At 36.1% G+C, this 18,537-nt stretch overlaps 1 protein-coding gene across 1 annotated transcript in view; it reads left to right on the top strand.

The window, feature by feature from the left end:
• Positions 1-18,537, top strand: part of SYNE1 (spectrin repeat containing nuclear envelope protein 1) — a 284,071-nt gene that overhangs the window by 37,484 nt on the left and 228,050 nt on the right. Inside the window, exons 13-23 of the mRNA XM_019472625.1 lie at positions 30-198; positions 3,898-3,994; positions 5,539-5,741; positions 9,530-9,694; positions 11,198-11,350; positions 11,791-11,934; positions 12,265-12,438; positions 14,158-14,316; positions 16,223-16,387; positions 16,978-17,112; positions 18,006-18,164. Of these exons, the coding sequence (XP_019328170.1) occupies positions 30-198; positions 3,898-3,994; positions 5,539-5,741; positions 9,530-9,694; positions 11,198-11,350; positions 11,791-11,934; positions 12,265-12,438; positions 14,158-14,316; positions 16,223-16,387; positions 16,978-17,112; positions 18,006-18,164 (1,723 nt within the window). The remainder of the gene's footprint in view (positions 1-29; positions 199-3,897; positions 3,995-5,538; positions 5,742-9,529; positions 9,695-11,197; positions 11,351-11,790; positions 11,935-12,264; positions 12,439-14,157; positions 14,317-16,222; positions 16,388-16,977; positions 17,113-18,005; positions 18,165-18,537) is intronic.

The raw sequence follows: 18,537 nt of genomic DNA, 5'->3' as shown, positions 1-18,537 counted from the left end.
ATTTTACTACAGTGTGATTCATTTTATAGGTTTAATTTTGTTGTCTCCTCATCTGAGCTCCATCTGTTGAAGATGGAGTTTCTGGAACTGAAGTACCGTCTACTGTCACTCTTAGTCCTTGCAGAATCAAAGTTAAAATCATGGATTATCAAATATGGAAGGCGAGAGTCGGTGGAACTACTTCTTCAAAATTATATTGTAAGTTAGGGTTGTCTTTTTCTTTTTATAATTATTTTTGAAATATTTCTATTTAAGATTGCTGGAAATGAATAGAAGAACAGAAACAGAAATGAGACTTGCCAGTCATCAACTTTATGACTGCATTCCTATGGACTATCTTTTCAGAGGTGAATCTGTCCTCCCTATGGAGGAACTTTAGTCAAAAGGCTAAAAATGAAAATTATTCTCTTCACACCGTCTCTTCAAAAACAGAAATAATGTCCCAGCTGCTAACTATCCGGCCATCAACTTACCAAGCACATCTGGAGGTTCCAAATCCTAGATTTTTACTTACCTTAGATAGCAATTCCAAAGAACTTAATTTCATCATCTTTTACAACCGCATAGATGCACTTTATAGTGACTATACACAGATTAATTAAGTGTAGAGTTAGAAGAGGTTTTTGGCATGCAGTCCCCCACAGTACTTTTTTTTAAAGTCCTCCAAATGAAGGGGAAAAAAAAAAAGAAGTTATGCTGCCTCTGTGTACTTGTGTAATATACTATACTGATAGGGGAGTCATTTTATTCTTTTAAAGAACGTTTTTTCTTCTCCTGCTCAGCCTTAGTATATTAAACCCATTACTTTATTTCTGTTCTGGAAAGAAATTGCTCCAGCTCTGCATCATCCATATATTATGTTAAGAAACAGAGGCTGTTGACTTACAAACGCTCATTGATATGTTCCCTTTCAGTCTTATGCTGCTGTATCTTGTTAAATCCACACTTGCAGTGCCAAGTGGCTGGTAGAACGGTACCACTGCTGAACTTCTACGTTAGGGCATGAGGGATTCTTTCAAAAGCAGGGCTGCACTAAATACTTTTTTCCCCTTATAGCTAACCCATACGAGGAAAATTGCACAGGAAAATTCAGTTTGGAAAGAATTCATACAGTTATAGAACCATTCAGAGCCAGGACACTGTGTAGAGAAAGTTATTGATGCCCCCACAGCCTGATAGTTTTTATTGCTTTGGAAGAAAACTTCAAACTCAACAAAGTTCCTCTACAAAGTGAGAATTGAAGACCTGTTCACACTTTTCCCTTTCTATGTTTAAACTTTAGCAGTTAGGGACACATACAAATTCAGGAGCTAAGCCTCGTTTTAGACAAGCTTTGCAAAATTCAGGTGGTTATTTAAAATAACATAGTTTGCTAGAGTAATGTGCAATAGCTAGGAGTTATAGTCCATTTGTATACTCTGTAAGACTGTCGCAAAAGCTACTAAAAGGTGACAAGGGAAATAATGAGGAAGTGGATAGCTTGACTTTTGGATTATTATTTTGTATCACTTTCTTATTTTTTGCTTTAAAATGCACATTAAGTGGTGAATTTGTATATTATTTTGTGATTGCCTCAGTTATTCTTGTGCTTCAGACCACTAATGCTGAGATGGTCGTTAGGGGAAAGAAAATGCTTCTTTGCATCATTTATGAAACTGCGTCACATCAAAATGAGGAAATTGGGACAAGAAGATAAATAGAGCTCAGTTTCGTTCCTGGTGGCCTTGACTTCTGGCTCCTTCCAGGTGTCCAGTGATGGAAAGAGACTTTATTTGCTTTGGCTTACCTGGGAGCAATTTTCTAGGTTTTGACAAGAGCCAAGTGTTACTCTTCCAGTAAATTAGGAGTCTTATGTAGGAAAGCTGTAGTCAGTACCTTATAGTCAGTGACTGTATTAGTAGGAGATAAAAATGTAGGTTTGTTTGTCTGCCAAAGCAGACTGAGCAATGTCAGCATTCTAGGAACATGCGTAGTTAGGATCTGGATAGAACATATGCCTGGAGAATATTTATGTACTGTAGCTGAAAAATAAAAGTGGTGGTTGTTACTTTATCCCATCTTCTTTTCACCTGTCTGTCATATACCAGAAGTAAAGGTCAGCATAAATTGTACACCATCAACCTGAAGAATATACTGTACCAAAGTCTCAGCTGTAACGGAGATATTGTGTACCAAAGTCTCAGCTGTAACGGAGATACTCGGTGCAGTTATCCATGGATTTTAACCCACGGAACTGTGTTTTGGCATTGCTGGATTAGCACTTTTTTAGCACTGTATGCTATAGAGATTTGGGAAAAGCTACATATTTTCTTTAAGGGATCTTGTCAGATGGGAGACAATATTAATCAGTAAAATGTCTATATTTAATTTTTGAAAATATTTCCAATTGCTCTTGAGATCGGTATTATATAGGTAGTTTGTCACAGTTTTTTACTTTCTCATATGAAGTCTTGCAGTTTTTGGTTCAGAGTAAAATGTCTGTGTGTATGGTTATGTCACATAATTCATGGTAAAGCGGGGAGTTCTTTATACATGCCAGATACTTTTTTTAACAATAGAGCACAGAAAAATTCTGATTGTCCTTGACTTCTAGTCTCCTTGGTTATAAACACATTTCTAAATTACATACTAGAGAACTGTGGTGATTTGACGTAGCAACTGTAAAATTTTTTAAAATAGATTTTTAGATATATACTGGCAGGCAGATTAATTTTTAAAACTGTTTTTCATGTTTATATAATGTGGATTGATGAATACACAAAATCTAATTCTCCTCTTCAAAGTACATTGAACTTTGACCTCATTTGAAACCTAGTTTTACCAAAATCACACTCGTACACATAGAATTTTGTCTATTCTGACATTCCAAAGCTTGTGTAGACATATGTGAGATGTACTTGCCTTAATTTTGTAGATCTGTAACTGAGGAGGCATGGGAGGTAGTATAAGTTACAAAACAGTTCCAAAACTCTAGATAAGTACATTAGGTAAAGCAATATAAAAGCCCTGTAAAAAAGCAGATTTTTCTCCCTTTTTTAACAGTGGTAATGCAAGATATAATATGCTTGCATAATATAAAGATATATATTGCACTTAAAGGAAGTAATATTTCTAAAAGACATTTAAAAAAAAGTCAGTGTCATTTGCCATAAGGAATAAAGAGCCATAAATGATAAAGAGCCATAACTCTGTGACCAAAATATTTCCAGACAAATTATTCATTGAGCTATAACACATTACACGGCTAAAACATCACTGACAATGGAAAAGCGCTGTGTCACACTTTGGAAAAGCAGCATCTCTTTGTGCAGTGTTCCTTTAATCTTACTTTTACCAATTGCAAAGGAGGTAAAGGAAAACTGAAGGATAAGTCAAATGTTTTTCATCTCTTAAAGTGAAACCTGCCTTTCTGCAAAGGCTTATTACAGGAACAATTTTTAAAGTTTAACTGGATTTGATTTTTGTGGTTACATATATGGACGAAATTTTCTCTTTTACTAAAATGATTCCACTTAGATTTCAGTGTAAAACAGTTTCCGTTAAATAACTTTTCAGTTAATTGCTCAGTTCCTGCACATTCAAAGTATCATATGCTAGTGAGTTTCAGCAAGTCAGCAACTAGCAGACTAAGAACACATTAAATAATCTTTCCATACGCAAAGTAAATAAACTGCATTTGTAAAGGGAGACTCTGCTGTACCATTAATTTGAGAAGGTGAAATTTACATATTATTTTATAATGATGATAATTTAAAAATTGTTTTATAATGATGAAAAAATGAATGGAGGAATAATGAAGTTAAAAGTTGTCATCACTGTTCTGATGTAACTTTATGGAAATTATCCTTATTCTTAATATCTGTCTTTATTTTGTCGTAATTTTTTTTTTCTTTTCAGTCTGTTATTGAAAACAGTAAGTTCTTTGAGCAGTATGAAGTTACTTACCAGATCTTGAAAAGAGCAGCTGAAATGTATGCCAAAGCAAATGGCTCAGGTAAACGCCTGTGTTTCTTTCATCATAGGGACATCATTTTAATCTCTTTAGACATAAGTATCCTCTAAAAAGATCTCCTAATATTTGTTTCTTCCATCCAGCAGAGCTGTACAGCAGCTCCAGTTCACCAGAGAGGCTACAGCCTCTAGTAGCAATTTCACATATTCTCTGGCATGAAGCCAGCTGGTACAAAGCAGCCTGCCCTCCTGCTGTTAAGATTTCTTAATCTCCAGAAGAGGGTAGTCATGTTCAGATTTCCTAATGGGAGAAGTCCATGGTCCATGCTAACTTCTGGATTGTTTCAGTGTTGTTGATTTGGGCCAAAAATGTGCCAGACACCAAATTAGGAGTAGGGAAGATCATGTTCTGGTGCCTGGAAATGCTCCCTGGCTTGGTTTCATTTACTAGAAAAAGACAAATAGAGAGCTGGTCCCAGTATCGGTATAGTAGCAAAAATGTCCCCTAATTAAGATTCTTCAGTAACTGTGAAAACCTATAAGAGAAACCCAAATGATAGCTGAAGTATGGATATACATGAGAAACTTGTGTAGCTCATTGAACAGCTGCCTCCTGTAATCCCTGAACACTGGTGAGTTCAGTGAGAATGCATGAGGGCAGTATTTGACCTAGATAGTTACAGAGATGAGATCACTTTAATCTCTGCTGAGGAGATAACACCATAATGTCGGTGGAGGATTGCTGCAGCTGCTAAAGTGGTTAGCAGATGTGGAGAGAAAATGGATATCTCTTTTTGTTGTGAAATGTAATTTGATGATGGTGACACTCAAATTTTACAAAAGTAAACATTTTTACAAGGTATTCTTATAAAGAATAAAATTAATAGATTTATTTAACACTATTAAAAAATTCCAATAACAAATTTTTTTTCTAAAGGGCAGCTACGCACTTATATGAATTCAGAAACAGCAGTGCAAATTAGAGGACACCTTAGCTAAAAATCGTTTTTTAAATTATCTATATTCTGCTTGTTTTATGAAGTCTCAGGATTTGTTTGGGTCCTTTTCTTCTCTCTGTTTTTTTCTTCTGGAATGAGGACACGCTTGTTCCTTTATTGCCATGAGGAAAATACTAAAAATTAAATGGCAAAAATTAGCAGCAGCTTGGGTTTAAAGTCGGTGGAAGGAAGATCAGAATTTCATTCAGTACTTTTCAATGCAGACATAATATGTGTTTGTACATTATACACCTCTATTATTTTCTGCTTTTTTTAAGGAAACTTTCTCTCTTGATTTCTTTTATTAAAGATTAGAAATAAACATCACATTGAATATGCAGTGTGACCGTTTTAATATAGCACTCATTTTATGTACTTTCCTTAGTCTTTAATTCACAGGTTTAATTTCTCAGTTGTAATTTTGCACTAAAATCGGGCTGTGAACTGAGCATATGTATATAAAAGCCTGCTGAAATAGAAGTTGCAGTAAAATATAATTCCCTGATGAGAATGGATAAACATAACATAAAATTAAGCTTTACAGAAATAATAATGAAGCAAAATAACCAATGTCTTTCCCGTATCTCAGTGGAAGAAGTTGAGAATGTGATGAAATTCATGAATGAAACAACGGCACAGTGGAGGAACCTCTCGGTAGAGGTGAGAAGTGTAAGAAGCATGTTGGAAGAAGTAATTGCTAACTGGGACAGATATAGCAGCACTGTGGCAGGTTTGCAAGCATGGCTGGAAGATGCTGAAAAAATGCTGAATCAGCCTGAACATTCTAAAAAGGTATGCACTAATAGTATCTGGCTATTTTGTAAATTATGAAACGTGGGATATGTTTTTGCATTTGCTTAGGTCGTTTTATAAAGTGTCATACAAGAGGGAGAGATTTTTTCAGTTTCTGGCATACTGTCTACATTCATCATAGGTGTTTCAATGTTTGCATGTATAGCATGCACAGACATATACATACACGCAATGAAGGAAGGCATCATCTGTGATAACATGGTTAGAGGCATCTTTGACATGAATATAGGGCAGCAGTATTGCTCAGAGATAGGAATGTTAAGTGATTCACTCAAAGGCAAATACAGCTCAACACCAAAATTCATCAACAGGTGCTGCGTATAAACAGACTTAAAGAAAATTATTTTTTCCACTGATTTTTCTACCATAAAGATGACAGATTTCAATATTAGTTGCCTTCACAAGACAACATTATTAATATGTGTTGTTATGTTTGATGGGTAAGTAATTAATCCATTTCCATGGCATTTTAGAAAACTTTTAGACAGCTCCTTTTGGGGACCTGCAGTCATAAAGATAGTTTTGCTGTCTTTTTTTTCTGTTCTAATATTAGAATACTGAAGCACTAAGATTTATGTTTGTGAAACTTCAATAATGACCCAAATTGACTTGAATAATGCTGCATTTAATAGGTGCTACATTTTCACCCAGTCCCAGTGTAGCAGCTATACAGCTCTTAACACCAAAGTATGGTTTTCATAGGTTGTAAGATGTCAAACTGACATCAGGTCAGGAATTAGCATTTCATGTTACATGACAGAACAGTATAATTTTTGGTAAAAGTTTGTTAATTTAAATTGATGTACAAGAATGGAATACACTTTTTAAATAAACCTGTGAAAAGTATTCAATAGTCTGGCACAATATAAATACCAACAGTTATTATTACTGAGCAGGAAGGATGACCTCAGCTGATCAGGTTGATCTTAGCTCCTTGTGTATGTTTTATGTAAGTAACTTGGCAGTGTTTAACATGAAATATTCTTATATCCATATATATGAATAAAATAAAAATATTTACTTCTCTGATCCGTTTTCTAACTTTATTTTTAAAGATTTTCAAAGTAGAAATCTGAACATATCCATACAGTATACAATTGCTTCTGATTTCTAACCTAATTCCAACAAGTACTTCTTACCGTTCTGATATATGAAAAGTTTCAAAAAGTCTTGTTGAAAACCTTAGACATGAAAGCATTATTCTTCCCAAAATGCTAATTTCTTCTTAAAATTACATTGGCTCGGAACTGTTAAAGATTACTGAGAGGTAACATAATCCTCCTGTAGACTGAGATACATAATTTAACAATTACTTCTACTGTTAATGTTGAATCTAGCACTCCACAACAATACTCTTCACTTAGATAGTTCCAAGGATAGTTCTGATTTAGCAGTTTTAATATTTGGTTATTAAAACCAAAAGCAATACTTATATTGCTTTGTACAATTAATAGTCATACAGCCATCAGCACAAGCATCTGGAATCCCAGGTGAAAGATGATAGCTATTGCTTGGAATATGGTGTAAAACCTTTTTAAACATTTCCAAATATTTGTTCTGTAAAACCACAAATATATCAGTAATATGATACAAAGATTTCATTGATGGTCATTTGCAAACCTTACCTGCATTACTAAAACCCGCCATATTCTATCCTATTCAAAGACCATAGTAGCCCCTTACCATGCTGTCATGCTTTCTTCTTCTTTCCATTTTCTCCGTATGATTTCAAGACCAGCAAGTACCACTGTTCTTTTTGCAAAAGAAAGTGGCTTGTTGGCTTTCTCATTGGCTTCTGTTTTCAGAAACCTTATTGTGAACCTGTAGCACAGAAGATTTGCAAAACAGATCAGATTTTTCTACCGCAAAGTACTAGAAATTTAACAGTAAACATATTAATGAACAAACCGCTCCTTCTACAACTCCTTTATTTACTTGCAGTGCCTCTTAAACACTTCCCGTCATAACCCCACCTTCTACAACTCCTTTATTTACTTGCAGTACCTCTTAAGCACTTCCCATCATAACCCCGTTGTTACTGTGCTCTCCCACACCTTTCTCCAACAGCCATATCCAAAGGGTACCAGAGGGCTTCTAGATCTCATGTGGGGACTTCCTTAAAAAGAGCTGCACTGTTTTAATTGAGAACAAGGTGTGCTTCACAGTACCTTCCAAACTTGTCCAAATTTTACACGTGCTTTAGGCTGGCTTCTGAAATGGAGAGACTCCCCAGCAGGGTCTGAGGAAGGTAATGGTTTGTGGGAATAAGTGTGCGGGAGCAAGGACATGAGTAGTTTACTCCATGTGCTTTTTCCCTCTTGACCTCTAGTAAGCCTGACCGTTGGAGAACTGACCAGTGCCAGCTTCAGTAGGCTTAATTTCTTTTGGATGTGCTCACAGAGGGTAGCATTTGCACAAAGCAAGGGTTGTGCTCCACTGTGAGTAGAAGAAGATTCAAACTGCACATACAATTAACTGAGATGATTAAGTTTATTCACTGATACATCAGTACAGAGCACCTTGTACTCTATGGATCTCAGCTTTAGGAATTTAAAACACTATATGTTGTTCAGTTCTCTCTTCAACAAATTTGAGCAGTATACATCCGTTTGACGTTTTCGGTTGTATCAGAACTGTTTTTACATGTGGATGAGTTCTGACAAGTATAAAGTTTCAGAACTGTAGCTCTGAAACTTGGGATGACTGACAGTACAGTTGGACAGGACTTTTTCACATCTACCCCTGACCAAAGGATTGCATGGGACTGTCACTGTCAGATGAACAGTCTTGGAATTACAGGGTAGATCAATAGTCATAAATAAAATGGGTCAGTGCCCCTTAGTCCTGAGGACCAAGTGGCATGGTTCAGCTTGCATCCTTGAGGTTACTCTTTCTCCCCTGAAAGAAAGTGACCTCATGATTCAGTCTATTGGGAACAGTCCTTGCCATGTGCCATCCATGGAATTTTGCGTTGTTTGGGAGCAGGGTAGCAGGGACAAGCCAAAACCATATCAGGGAAGGTGTGGACAATCATGGGACAATGATTGAGGCCTGTTTTGTTTACTGGTATAGCTGCAGTCATAGTGCCTAGAGATACCTGCCTTAGGAACAATTGCCCATCCTCTTGAAGAGCAAAAAGAAGGGAGGGAGCTGGTCGTTGTCTTCTCTACCAATTTATGTGTGTGTACCTGCCTACAAGATGCACAGAAGCATTTGGCACTATGGCTGGACTATATAGACTGTCTCACTGGAACAGAGGAAAAAAATCAGTGGCAACCATCTCTTTCCCCTCCCCACTCACCTGCTCCGAGATAGGAGGAAGCAGTGATAAAGAATCAGTCTTCTCAGGTCTTCTGGGATGCCAGACCCTGGAAAGCTGCATATGCTTCACAGTCGGGGAAGAGTCTTTCTACAGTCTGTATATGGCCCAGGTTACTATGAGCCCATACTGTTTCAAGACAAGACAGAAATTAGATAAGCCCTAACAGTGTTTTCAGTTAAACTTTCTCTGTAGGAGGAACTCCATTAGTTTAACTGAAGCTACTCACTGGAGTAAAATGAGCTATAAGTAAACTGATGGTAATTTTTAATTCCATAGTTTATGTTCCCAGACATTAAAATTCTATTATGGCATATCTGATATGAAGAGCTTCAGAGTTCAAAGAGTTTTATCAAGCCATTAGCTGGTGATTAAATTTTAGTTTCATGACTTAAGATAAAGACTAATTGAAAAGGTTTCAGAAAGGTATTTTCATTTTCTTCTTCAGGATTTCTTCCGGCACTTACCTCATTGGATCCAACAGCACACAGCCATGAATGATGCTGGTAATTTTCTGATTGAAACATGTGATGAGACCATTTCCAGAGACCTTAAACAGCAGCTTCTGTTACTAAATGGAAGATGGAGAGAATTGTTTATGCAAGTTAAGCAGGTATGTGTTTTCGCTGCTGTTACTTTTAAATATTTACTTTGTCATCTCCATGCAAGCAAGACAGATTTGCCCCACTAGCAGGACTATAGGACAACTTACTGAAGTGCGTAACTGCTCATCATTATTTAAATTAGAAATGAATCCCTGACAGCAGCTTATTTTATTGGGGCTTTTCCTTTGTTTATCTTTTTGCTTACACAGCTTTTTATTTTTATTTGTGGACATTTTCAGCTGGTATAAGCTGTAGTTTTTCTTTACGGTCTCCGGTCTTGATACAGTGAATATTATTTATGCATATCCTCTACTGTTCTTCGAAGAAAATGATTAGTTTTAAGTAGCTATTTTTATTGTAAAAGCTCTGTAAAACTAAACAGTGAAAATGGTGAAAGTGAATATTTTTACTACTCTTTAATCAAAGTTGCATTCAACTATTGTAATGCAACCGTAAGCAGGTACAATACAAGTTAATTAACTAAATGTTTTCCCCAAATCGGTCAGACATTACTTCTATCTTGTGCCCAAGGAGGCACTGATAGTAAATGAAAAAACTACCCTCTATCTCATGGAAGAGATTCAACTGATTGGAAAAGTATTGTTGTTTCTATATTTGCTCTTTCAAAAGCAAAGAGAAGATGTGACCTAAATTAGACAGAAGTATTTCACACCTCATAAACACATTAGAAATTATCTTTGCTATAGTCAATATACATCGAATGATATTTTCCCCTTCCAGTGATTTTAAATAGCAGTTGCCTATTTGAAGATGCTGAACCTATTTTCTTTACTGGCCTGATCATTTCCATTGCAGTCAGGTTAAATGGAAAAGCAAATAATGGTTGCCCCTTTTTTATTGTAACTTTTCCAAACTGTTGACTAGAATGTTTTCAAGCTTTATTTGCTGATGATATTTAGGGTGATTCACTATGGAAACAGTAATGTCCAGGATGTAAATGTCTCTTCCCCTACTTAGGCAGCTTCTTTCACGTGCTGGCTATATGGTTTTTCTCACTGGCTTTTCACCATTTCTGTCATACAGCTCTTTCCACTTTCTAAGACCTGTGTTTCCTCTTCCTCCAGCCAGCAGTTCTTTTATTGAAATTTCCCTTATCCTTCAGCTTTTCTAGGCTTTTCGTGTTCTATTGTCTTTGCTGAATTTTCAAAATTGATACTGTAGGTAATGAGAAATGAATTCAGATGTTGATTCTAGGTTAGAAACAAATGAGAGTCTGGCATTCTCCAAATGATCCAAACCTTAAAAAAGACTGACCTTTTGTATTAATGTTGTGGGGTTTAGTATCAGCACTATTGAAACTAATGTAGATTAGTGTCTAAATAATTTAGAAGATTAGTTTCCATTATTTTGTATTTTGTTGAATACAATTTTTCCAGCAAACAATTGCACTGAAAACGTGCTCATTCTCTTAAGTGATTACTTAATTGCCAGATATCTCATTTGGGGTGGTTATTTTTTTGTCTGTTTCTTTTTACTTTACATTTTCTTAGTATGCTCGAGCAGACGAACTGGACAAAATGAGGAAGGAATACTTAGATGGTGTTGCCCATTTGACAGCTTTTATTGATGGAAGCAATAGGAAATTTTCAGTCCCTGTAGAAGTGTCCTTCCTTGATGTCAAAATGTTTGTACAAGATTTAGAAGTAAGTGTCTTCCGTCTATTCCTTTCTTTCTCCTTCATAAGAGAGAAATTTGTAACTTTAAATCCTAGAGTATAAAATTATTTCAGTATACATTTCCATTGTTACTATTTTTTTTTACCAGTGGTGGTTTTTTGTATAATTTATGCTATTGCTAATATAAGTCATTGTGTTCTATGAGTGACATTTCTAGAGCACATTTCCAAAACACTGTCCGACTGGATATTTCTTTCTGTGTAGTTTCAAATCACATTCAGGTAAGCTGACTGATAGCCTTTGGCACAGTTTTCATGCATTTGAAATACGATCCAGTATTTACTAAAATCAGCAATGGAAACAATTGATAATTGGAATGTATATCTCTCATCTCTTGAGAACAGACTTGTATCTCCCATGAATACATAAATACTGTTGTTGAAATATTTTTTGAAACATTGTTTCAGAATATTAAGGAGAAATTGCCTGCGATGGAAGCTCAGTACAAAATGGTTACAAGAACAGCACAACTTGTTACAAAAGAAGTTTCCCAAGAGGAAGTGAATGAAATGCTTGGAACTTTGACAAGGATCAAAGAGCAGCTGAGCAAGGTTGCAGAATACTTTTTTGACTACGCATGTTGTTGACTGTTGAACTAACAAATAGTAAGCTCTCCTACATAAATGCTCAGATATATGCATTTGAGCAAACATATAGTAAAAATAGATTGATTCAGGGTGGAGAAAATGTTACTTCTTTTAGACTTTAAGACTACCGTCCTTAAATTTAATATTCTTTTCTTTAAGAAGTAATACAGGATCAGGATTGATCTATCTTAAAAGAGGCAGGTAGCAACTATATAAACCCACATGCAGAGGAAGCTGCTATTTATTGACTTTTACAACTTTTTTAATAATTACTTTTCTTTAAAATGGCCAAAGGTTAAGGAGTATTCCTGTGCCCTGCTGTATGAATGCCAGCATCTGCTGTCTCCACTGGAAGAACTGGAGAAACAAATCACACACTTTTATGAATCTCTTGAAAAAGTCAATGAAATAATTTCTATCCTGGATCCTGAAGCACAACCTACAACTGTTCTTAAACAAAAAGCCCAAGTAAGTTTCGGAAACATCTTACAAAGATCTGCTGCCTCTCAATATTTACAATTAGCTTTCTAGGAATTTGGATTGCAACTTGGTAAGCTGAGCAAATGTTTCTTCATATTCAGGCAACAAACGTAGCCTATCCTAAAGTCAGCTAGGCATAAACATACAAAGATCGAAACGTGTTCCCTCCTAGTGCCCGTGGTTTCAACCCAAGAAGTAAATATAAGATTTATTTTTTTTTTAAATCTAGTGGAAATTGGACTGAAGTATCAGAAATACATTGCATTTTTTATTAAGCAGATGAAATAACATGATCAGGAACATCCCTAGGTTTTCTTGGACAGTTATGGAAGTTTCTTACAAGTCTGGAAGTGGTTTCTTTGAAGTGCATTGTAGTGGAACGTTAACTTTTCTACCTGACCAATAAACATTTAATTCTGGAGGAATTCAGAGCTAGCCAGAACTCACTTGGAAGGGTATATGAAAATATAAGGATCTTGCTTAGGAATAGGCATTTCACCTTGTGTATGTATGGTATATATCCTAGAAATAGTCCCTCAAAATTGATGTACACATTTCATTAGAGTCAGATTTGACAGGTAATATAATTAAATAGATTTTTTATGTAAAGCTGAAGTCTTTCAAAGACATTTAGAGTCCCTTAAAAAAAAAAATTTTAACAAAGAGATTTAATTTTGTGTGTGTGTGTGTGTATATATATATACACAAAAAATAGTTCAAGCCTATAATGGCTCTGGAGATTGGCCCAATAATTCAACAAGAAGGGTCTTCTCTTCCAGTGACTTCAAGCTTTGACTGTATTTCAACAAAAAATGATCTGCTGAGCTTGAATCAAGCCAGTCCATTTATCTTCCCAAGTATATCCTCTTCTGTTTATGAACACCAGCTGAGTCATGTGTCCAACCTGCAGGTTAAGGAGCAGCTCATAAAAGCGCTCCTTTCCTCTGCTTCTGAAGGTTAACCTGCCCCAGAATGTCACAAAAAAAAGACATGTTTCTTCTCCAGTTATTTGCCAGCCAAGGAACCAAAATCTCCTCAGTTATATGGAGGGTGCTGGTTTCTGCTGATCAGAGAGTAAACAGGGATTTGTGCTGAGGAATACAGTGTTCCTTCAATAGCAGAACAGTTTCCTCACCACAGGTTTTTTTAAAACGTTTTTTCGGCCTGTGCAATTTCATACATGTTTTCTTTTCTTCTCTCTCTCTCTTTTTTTTTTTTAAATATAATTCCCATTACTTAATGCCATTTGTAATGAAATCTGAATTCCAATAGCTGACATGAAAGGTTAATTTGTTGAAAGGCAAGAAAGGTGAACATCGCAACCTGCTACTGAGAGTTGTCATTCTTATGTCTATTGTTTTCACTGCTGCCTACTTACAATTATACAATAAATATAGACATCCCATAAAATTAAATCACAGACTAATGTATTGACCTGCACTCTCTAAAACTACCCGAAAGACTTGGGTACATGTCTGTGTCTTTTTTTATAGATAGCTAGAGTTCTATTTGGGTACAGGACTCTGCATACAAGGAGAAAGTTGTGTGGTCTGTGTTATTCCATATAACATTTTTGTAGTCTGTTTGTCGTGGTGCTTTGACCTCATCCCTTTTGTTCTTATTGTCAAAAAATACCTTCCTGTTATTTTGCCAAACTTTTCTCTCCTTTGTTCCTGGCCAGGGTGGATATATGTTTTTTTCTTTCAGGATTTGGTAGCTTATCAAGAAAACTGCAAGAAAGATTTGTCCCTGATTGAGAGAAATAGTCAGAGTATCCTGCAGTGTGTGGCTTCGAGTGAAGTGTTACAGCATTTCCATCAGTCAACATTTCAGAAGAAAGCTACACAAGTTCAGATTACTTTTCAGGTAATTATGTCATACCTTGGTGCATATTTTTGAAAGCTTGTTCATATGCAGCTGATCCATCCTACCGTATTTCCATTTCATCACTCTGTAGCTACTGTCAGAGAGCTCTCCTCTCTGGTGTCAAGTTATTAATAAGTATTTGTCTGTATTAGATAGTAATAATTCAGAGGCGAGCCTGCCTCAGAGTAACACGGGATTTAAGGAGAACTTTCACAAGTCTCAGGCTCCTTTGGAATGAGGAGCCTGAAATCTGCCTGTTAGGGCTCCACTGTTTGTTTTTTTTTCTTCTGACTTTGTTATCTTGGCTAATTATTTGCCTCTATATTCCCATACGTCCCCTTTCAGGCAAAGCATGGAAGATGGAAATTTTGCAAACGCTACTATTGCTGGGCTTTGTATTTCCTCAGAAAATGCAGTGGATTTTGAAAATAGAAAGTTGCAAATATGTATTTGTATTTGTTAATGTAAAGATATGCTATAATCCCCCTTACCTGTAGAGCTCTATGTTGTTATTAGCCATATTCATATTTTCGGGGCTATTCAGCCCCAGTCTAGCCCCACTCTAGCATGAAATTTACCATTGTCTTGGAGTCAGATCTCCAGATATTGTGTTCTATTAGATTTGTTTTCAGGCAAATACTGTTCGGTATAAAGCTACCTAAACTGAATTTTAAGCTACAGAAAATCACCTATCAGTAAAGAGCTGTCTCTGAGAAATGGATTTCAAAATTTATATTGTATTTTGTGGGTAGTACTTAAAGATCAGTGGGTTTTGATTTACAATCTAGAAATCATTATTTAAGTTCAGTTTATAGAAACAGAAGCAGATACAGTTGTAACTTGGTACATTTATCATGTCGAACATTAATTATTGTGTTTCTATAAAGATGGATGGTGAGTTATCTCTTTGTGTTAGAAAATAAACCTGTAAAACATGGCATAACCATACAAAATGGCATACCCAGGGTTAAAGTATTTATGGATCCGGAAACTGGCATTTTCTCATGTAAAGAATACATTACTGTATGATTCTACTGTTATACACAAATTTTTATCAGGAAACTTTAAAAAGGCTTAGCAAGATGTTTAAGTTGAGAACTACAGATTTTATTAGCTCACTGGGTAAAATCATTACAATTCCTTACACTGGGGTTTGTAATCAGTAAGTATGGTCAGTTGTATGTAATCAGTGTATGGTTAGTAAGCAGTGTTGGAATTACCTTGCTGCAGTTGAACTGGTGAACGGTTCATTTCTCCTGGTAAATTTTGTTACTTCCTTATGGAATTGTAACCACTGAATAATGCAGTGCACTGGGACAGACTACAAAGCAGAATGATGAAGAGCTGTGACTAAGGTTTCAAAACAAGAGGATTTCAGAGTAGCAACTAAACCACAAAATTTGCTGTCTTTCTTTTAAGCGGCCTTCTACCTGGTTGCTTATCTGGCCTACTAGTTTGATAATCCTACAAACCTCCCTCAGGTCAGAAGACCTGTAGCATGGAACTGGTTGGATCCATAGATCAAACCACCTTCATGTAGAGTCATGTAGGAGGAGGTAGGAAAAATGGAATGGCAAGCTTTTAGCCATACCAGGTGCTGTACATTTGAACGCAGGCTTTAGGAAAGAGACGCTAGCCAAATGGCAGAGGTATTCTGAAGGTATCAGAGACGTCTATACAATGATAGCTACCCATTTTATTTGAATGAAGGATGACATTAGCACAAGCCTTAGTTTAAGTATTAAAAATTGGGAAAATGGGAGGATGAAAGGGAGAAGCACTTGTGAACGGCATATATTTGAAAGAGTGACACCAATCAAACGCATTCTTTGTAAGATCATATTAAAAGAGAGCAAATAAAAATCAGTGAGAAAGTGCCAGCTCATTTTCTTTTCTTGTAACTCAGAATATGGTCAGGAAAGCTGGTGACTGGAGAAAAAACATAGAAGCAAATAGCCGTTTGATGAAGAAATTTGAGGAGTCTCGAGCAGAACTGGAGAAAGTAATACAGATTGCCAATTGTTGCTTAAAAGAAAAAGGAAATCCTGAAGAACTTCTCAGGAAACATAGTGTGAGTAAATTCTTTGACCTTCCTCATGCAAATCTTTGAGTGCATGACATACAAGTGAAAAGCCTACTTAATTTTAAAATTGTTGTGGATTTCTTTCACGTATAGAAGTTATACAGATCAGGTCAAACTAATGTTAAGATTGAAAAACAAAAAGGAAAAAAGGTCACCCGTCTTATTGATTTATGTAAGCAACCAGAAGGTGAAGAGAGAAGACCCCCTAGAAATTAGGGTCGGTTTTGCCATTAGAACCATTGGGAGTGAGGACGCTACATTTTGCCAGTCTCACGCATCCGCTGCTTTTTTTTTTCAGGTTAATATCTCTGTCTGTATTATAACCATTACTTATGCATGTAGCTTTAAACTGTATTCTTGTTAAAATACCATCTCAGTGTACTGGCTGAGAATAAATTAATTTGCTGGACTTTAAATAGCTAGAAATAGTTCTTTCCTTAGCTCAAACATCGATTCTTCAATGCAGCAGAAGTAACCTTGAAACTTACAGAGTGTGTTAGGGAACTTCATGTTGGCAGGTTACCATATCAGTAACCAGCTTCATCTTCTCACCTTCTCACTTTCCTCCTCAACTTCAGGAATTCTTTAACCAGTTGGATCAGAGAGTCCTAAATGCCTTTCTGAAAGCATGCGATGAACTTACTGACATCCTCCCAGAACAAGAGCAACACAACCTGCAGGAAGCTGTGAGAAAACTCCACAGGCAGTGGAAGGTTAGTGACATCGAATGATATCTCTGGAAATTGTAAGTCTTAACTTCAGGATGTTTCTGCATGACCTATATGTTGAAAAAATTTAAAATAAAATAAAATAAAAGTTGTATTATTTGGCTTCCTGTACAATTGGAGGGAAAAAAATGTATTTTACATTACATACAATTACAACTACAAATACCCTCTTGAAAAAGCCCTGTTAAGTAAAGTGGTCAAAAGTCAAGAAATGTGAGAAATTAACTATGAAACCTTAATTTCTCCCCCTACATACAGCCATAATGATACCTGTGTTAAGAACATTTGTTGAGAACAGGTGCTAGCTTTTCTTGCTTTACGCTGATGTTGGATGATTGCAGTTACTTTCCCAACCTTAATAAAAGAAATTTGTAAGAGATCAGGCTATCAGTTTAAATTGTGTCTTCTGCCAAAGGCTCTAACAACTGAACAAACATTGCTCATAAGCTATGGAATTTGTTGCCTGCTACAGCATGTTGCAGGTCAAAGCTGAAGTGATGGATGAGTGGTTTCTCAGTAGCACGCAAACAGGAACCTCTGGAAGCAGTTGTGAATGTAGTTTCACTATTATTATTTGCTTTATTAGTTTATACAGGAAATACTTGGTATATCTTGCCAAGAATCAAGATGTCTCTGTAATGTGCCTTATACATACATATTCTGGTCCCCAAAAATTTATGACATCATGATATATCTAAGAGATATTTGTAGCAGAGTTGCTTTATTTACTTAAATGAATACTGAGAAACCCCCATCTGTTCATGCTTTATTTTCTATATTAGCAGTCTTTAGATCATTTGTTTGTAATAACTTCACACTGAGGTAACGGGAGTAGTGTTTTATCTCTGTGCTTGTTTATTGCCCCTGTGGGTGTGTAGGATCTTCAAACAGAAGCCCCATATCATTTGATCCACTTGAAGATTGAAGTACAGAAAAGCAAGTTCCTGGTCACAGTGGAGGAGTGCAAAGCTGAACTAGCTCGACAGAACAAAGTGTTATCAAGAGAAGGCAATGAAAGGATGATCGAGGAACACATGGTATGAATTATATGCCACCACGTGGGCATTTACAGAAATACCTTTCAATGTCAATAATAAACAGAAAGTCTGACCCACTCTTAAGCCACCGAACACTGTGCACAACTAAATCACATCAGTCCTTGGGGTCTTTAACAAAAATTTAATTTGAGCTTAGTACGGTTTATAACAAGTATATAGATATGCTTTGTGATTTCTGCCAATTTGTATTTTGAGGAATTGCCAATTTATATATTGAGGAATTGGTTAGATGGTCACATCCAGAGGGTAGTGGTCAACAGCTCAATGTCCAGATGGAGGTTGGTGACGAGTGGCATCCCACAGGGGTCCGTATTGGGACCGGTACTGTTTAATATCTTCATCAATGACATAG

The sequence above is a fragment of the Aptenodytes forsteri genome, unplaced genomic scaffold (assembly GCF_000699145.1).
Source record: "Aptenodytes forsteri isolate BGI_AS27 unplaced genomic scaffold, ASM69914v1 Scaffold82, whole genome shotgun sequence".
In the NCBI taxonomy this organism is placed as follows: domain Eukaryota; kingdom Metazoa; phylum Chordata; class Aves; order Sphenisciformes; family Spheniscidae; genus Aptenodytes; species Aptenodytes forsteri.
Note: the sequence above shows the minus strand (reverse complement) of the source record. Positions and strands in the feature narration are given on the sequence as shown.